The sequence below is a fragment of the Tupaia chinensis genome, unplaced genomic scaffold (assembly GCF_000334495.1).
Source record: "Tupaia chinensis unplaced genomic scaffold, TupChi_1.0 Scaffold000574_1, whole genome shotgun sequence".
NCBI lineage: Eukaryota > Metazoa > Chordata > Mammalia > Scandentia > Tupaiidae > Tupaia > Tupaia belangeri.
The window spans coordinates 2030684-2035787 of NW_006160088.1; the positions used below are offsets into that span (position 1 = coordinate 2030684).

The following is a 5104-nucleotide window of genomic DNA, read 5'->3' on the forward strand; positions in this document are numbered from 1 at the left end:
TTTCAAGTTTCCTTCTTTTATCACTTCTTTTCCATTTAGAGATTTCCTATAGCCCTTCTTTTAGAATAGTTCTGCTGGTGGCAAATTTTCTTAGTTTTCTTTTATCAGATAATGTCTGATTTTTCTATTTAATTCTGTAAGTTATTCTTGCTGATATAGAATTCTGGGTTGACAGGTTATTTTTTCAGCACTTGAAAATGTGCTCCTTCCCTTCGGTTGCACCAACGCTGGTACATAGGAACAGACCAGTGTCCTTGGACTTAGAGAGCAGGATATCCAGCTTCGGAGCAGGAACCCTAGTATCCCAAGTGACAAAATAGAGAATTAAAAATGGGTAATGTTGAGAAAGGCGAGAAGACTTGTGTTCAGAAGTGCGCTCAGTGTCACACCATGGAAAAGGGAGGCAAGCACAAGACTGGTCCAAATCTCCATGGTCTATTTGGGTGGAAGGCGGGTCAGGCCCCTGGATTCTCTTACACAGACGCCAACAAGAACAAAGGCGTCATCTGGGGAGAGGATACACTGATGGAGGATTTGGAGAATCCCAAGAAGTACATCCCTGGGACAAAAATGATCTTCACTGGCATTAAAAGGAAGTCAGAAAGAGCCGAGTTGATAGCTTATGGCCACTGCCTTATTGATGACAAAACAGACATATCTCAGCTTTTTTACGTGTACCTTTTTTTTTTTTTTTTTTGAGAGGTTTTTGCTATAGGGTGCGTGCGCTCACCAGACAGACAGAGAGAGACATAGAGACAGAAAGCGAGAAATCACCCCCCAGGGGGGATGGCCACGCCGCAATCCCTTCTCCTCCATTCTCCTCTCGGGATCTTGGGCACGCATGCACACGCGCCCAGCATGTTTTAAGCCACCGGGTCTGGGACACGAACCGTGGTCGACTACGCGGGAGTCCAGCAACATAGCTATTACGCTAGCTGCTGGTTCCCCGTGTACCATATTGATCTCCTGTACAGAACTCAGATCATGAATGATTGACAGGATATTTTTGTTGGACAGTCCTGATTTAAGTAAGATTGGCTTGTAGTTAAGTGAATATTGTTGGGTTTTTGAAATTTCAATAGTAATTTCGGATGAGTAAGTGCTATCACTATTTACCCTTTCTAAACATATAATTGGTAATTCATTAGTGATGCACATCCTTTTACAAAGATGATGAATGCAATCTCAAAACCTACTGGAGATTGGTATTTTATTTAGGCTTATGTGTAACTGGTTATATGAATATATAAATGTTAGTGAAATCCCTTCCCTTCTCAAAACCAGGCAGACTCATGTGTGTTTTATTCTGTGTTCATTAACCTGTTAAAGGCAAGGGCTGAAGGTAAGATAGTGATATCTACTTTATATATTTGGTCATAACTATGCCAATCTAATTAGAATTCTCTATATCCAAAACACTGCCTTTTACTTACTAAAAGACATTTTAGTGTGGTTTGTGTATACTATTAAATAAAGAATATGTAACACTGGGAACCAGCAGTTAGTGTAATGGCTATGTCGCTGGACTCCCACGTAGTCGACCGCGGTTCGCGTCCCGGACCCGGTGGCTTAAAACTCACGCCGAGCACGTGTGCGTGCGTGCCCAAGATCCCGAGAGGAGAATGGAGGAGAAGGGATTGTGGTGTGACCATCCCCCCTGGGGGGTGATTTCTCGCTTTCTGTCTCTAATGTCTCTCTCTGTCTGTCTGGCGAGCGCACGCACCCTATAGTAAAAATCTCTCAAAAAAAAAAAAAAAAAGAATATGTAACACTTAAAAAAAAAAAGAAGAAGAAGAAGATGTGCTGCCTCCCTTTGGTCTCCATGGCTCCTGAGGATAAATCTGGTGTCATTTAAATGGTTTTCCCCCAATAAATAAAGTGTAATTTCTCTCTTCCCCCTTTTAAGTTTTGTCTTTGTCTTTAGTTTTCAGCTGCTCGATTATTTTGTACTCTTGATATGGATTTTACTGGGTTTATCCTAATTAGAATCCTCACAATTTCCCAAGTCTGTTAGTTTATGTATTTCATCAAATTTGAGAAATTTTCAGCCATTATTTCTCTGAGCACTTTTTCTTCCTAGTCCTCTTTCTTGTCTTCTTCCAGGACTCAGATGACATGAACGTTAGAGCTGTTATAATCCCAGAACTACTTGAGAGACTATTTTATTTTTATTATACTTTTTCTCTGTTGTTCACATTGAGTTATTTCTTTTTCTTTTCTTTTCTTTTTTTTTTTTTTTTTTAGAGAGGGATTTTCGCTATCGAGCACAGACTTTCGCCAGAGAGTCAGAAAGCAAGAAATCACCCCTAGGGGGGATGGCCACACCACAATCCCTACTCCTCTCTTCTCCTCTCTGGATCTTGGCCGTGCATGCACATGCATCCAGCATGAGTTTTAAACTGCCAGGTCCAGGACTCGAACCACAGTCAACTATGTGGGAGCCCAAAGGCATAGCCATTATGCAATCTGCTGGTCCTGTATTGGGTTATTTCTAATGTTTTATTTAACAGGTCACTGATTTTTTTTTCCCCTCTGCTCTCTTCATTTTGGTGTTGAGTTCATCCATTGAAGTTTTATTTCAATATTATATTTTTCAGTTTTAAATTTTGTTTGGTTCTTCTTTATGTCTTTTCTTTGCTGATAACTTCTTTTCACTTTTCTGAAACTTCTTACTTTTGTTCCAAGTATGTACATAATTGTTTATTGTCTTAGTTCTTTTTCTCCTGCTATGACTGAATACTGAAGACTGGGAAATTAGTAAGGAAACAAAAATTTATTTGGCTCATGATTCGGATGACTGGAACATCCAAGACTGAGGGGCCACATCTAGGGCCTTTTCACTGTGCCACGACGTGTCTGGGGAACATGTAAGAGAGCAAGAGAGAAAAATGGGGCTGAACACCTGCTATAACGATCCACTCCCAAGATAATGGCATTAACCCATTCATACTGAACTACAGAGTTGGAAGCCACATGCTGACCCTGGTTCAAATCCCTAAACCAGCTGACCTGAAAATGCATGTATGTGTGTCCAAGATCCTGGCAGGCTGGAAGACTGGAAGAAGACGATTACAGCATGACTAAGCCCTATGGAGAGTGTTTCTCTCTCTCACACTTTCTCTCTCTCTTGTGTGCATATGTGTATGTGCTCTATCGTGATTGTTTTTAATAAAATGAGACACTATCCAGTACTCTGACAGTTATAGAAACTCCGGCGGCCACATACGAAGATGAGCTGACCGCTTTCTTCAGCAGCGTCCCCTTTACTGAAGGAGGCTGCGTCCTCTGGATCTGTCTAGATTCAAGCTGCAAGGTGTCAGAAATACTTCGGTGACTGTGTTAAATGATCTGGTTCTAAGCACAAGGGAGATCCACAGGGGTAAAGAGAAAGGAAGCCACCTGCTGCCAGCCGCAGTCAGAGCCAAGTGTCCTGTTTGGCAGCATTTCCCTCAGGGTCACCTGGCACAGAGAGCAACCAAGCTCAGGTAATTTCAGGAAAAGCTCTTCCTCTCCACACGATTGCTAATTGCCCGAAAGCAAGGCAGAGTAGAAGTGGCAGGCAGACATGAAATCCCGAATGGTGGCGATAACTGTATTTAACCTCTCCCAAGGGAACATTAAAGAGGCTTTAATATTTTGGTGGGGGGAACCCCAATGTGTAAAAAAGCAGCTGCAACCGCTGACAGAGTCACTTTCCACTTGAAGGAACCATGCCAGAATCCATTTCTAATAGGAAGGAAGGGTAATGAGAGAGTATTGTGGATTACAGTCACATTCTACATCTTTAAAAGCTTCTCCGGACAGACTGTAAATTACCCTGACCTTAAAGAAAATGTTCACACTAAGGCTTTGTTTTTTATGAGCATTCCACCTGGATAGTCTGACCTGGCTTTAGATAAAATTATAAATAAGCCGAGAAACCAACTGAGCCGCACAGAGCCAAGGGTCAAACCTGGTATGACGATTGATTCTGTTTTCTTGCTGTCAGTAAGTCTAGAGAGGAAAGAGCATTCTTTCCATACACAAAACCCAAACCTAAGTCCCATTTGGAATGACGACTGCTGGCTGCTAGCCCGACGCTGCTGTGCCTATCATTAAATCGGCACAGCATTTGGGGCGTTCCTTCAGGTCTCCAAACCACTGTGAAAGCACCAGAACATCTTTTCTTCCCTTCTGGTGGACACTTATTAGATACCATACTAGGTAGGGGTAGGGCTCTTGATTGGAAATAAGACACAAATTGTGGGAAAAGTAAGGCCAAAAGCTACGTACCAGAAGTACTTTGGCTGGGGAGCGAGGCTTGGCCTTGATCTCCCAGGGTATCTGTTTGCTCAGCTCAGCACCATAGGTGGTCCAGGCACTAGAGTGCCACAGCCCTGGGTCCTCTCTATGGGCACTCCAGCACTTCAGTGCCTTCTGGGCCATGGATCCTCTGCAGATCACCTCCAGCTGACCAGTCCTCCAGACTCAGCTCAGGCAGGAGCACATTAGGGTTGTACTAAGGACACGAGGCCATGCTTAAGCTCAGGTCCTCGGGTGTTGGGGAATCCTCCAATCAGGAAGGGTACACCGGGCAGCCCAAACGATGATGAGTTAGCACAAGTAGGACTCCTGCATGATATGCAAATGTCTAAATATGCAATACTGTATAAAGTATTATTAATTATATTTTATATACTTACATAGCTGAGAATATATATATATATATATATATATCCACACACACACACACAAACATACACACTGTAAAAGAATGAGCATCTTCTGAAATCAGTCAAATCTTTATAGTCATGGTCACCATGATTAAGCTTGGATCCTGGTGAGGATCTCATCTTCAAACCCTCACCAATAGAAGACGGACTGAAAATCTTCCATGGCATTTGCACTGTGTCTTCTTTTTGACTTATAACAGCTTCCTTCCCTCTACACCCCAACTATATCCCTTAGCCCACTTCTTTCTGGCCCGTTTTTTAACCATTTGCTTCTAAGCTAGGTAGTACGGGAAATACACTGTAGAAAGAAGAAAGGGGAACTAATATTTACTAGTGCTCAGGTAGTGAGGGATTTTTATTGTACTCACTGGAGAGACAGATACACACAGAGA

The 5104-nt window shown here is 42.5% G+C and overlaps 1 protein-coding gene across 1 annotated transcript; it reads left to right on the forward strand.

Annotated features, from left to right (window-relative positions):
* The first annotated feature begins 330 nt into the window (after nucleotides 1-330).
* LOC106735920 (cytochrome c-like) lies at nucleotides 331-996 on the forward strand. Its single transcript, XM_014591439.1, has 2 exons — nucleotides 331-674; nucleotides 975-996. The coding sequence occupies exons 1-2, from the start codon at nucleotides 331-333 to the stop codon at nucleotides 994-996; spliced, it is 366 nt and encodes a 121-aa protein (XP_014446925.1).
* The last annotated feature ends 4108 nt before the right edge of the window (nucleotides 997-5104 follow it).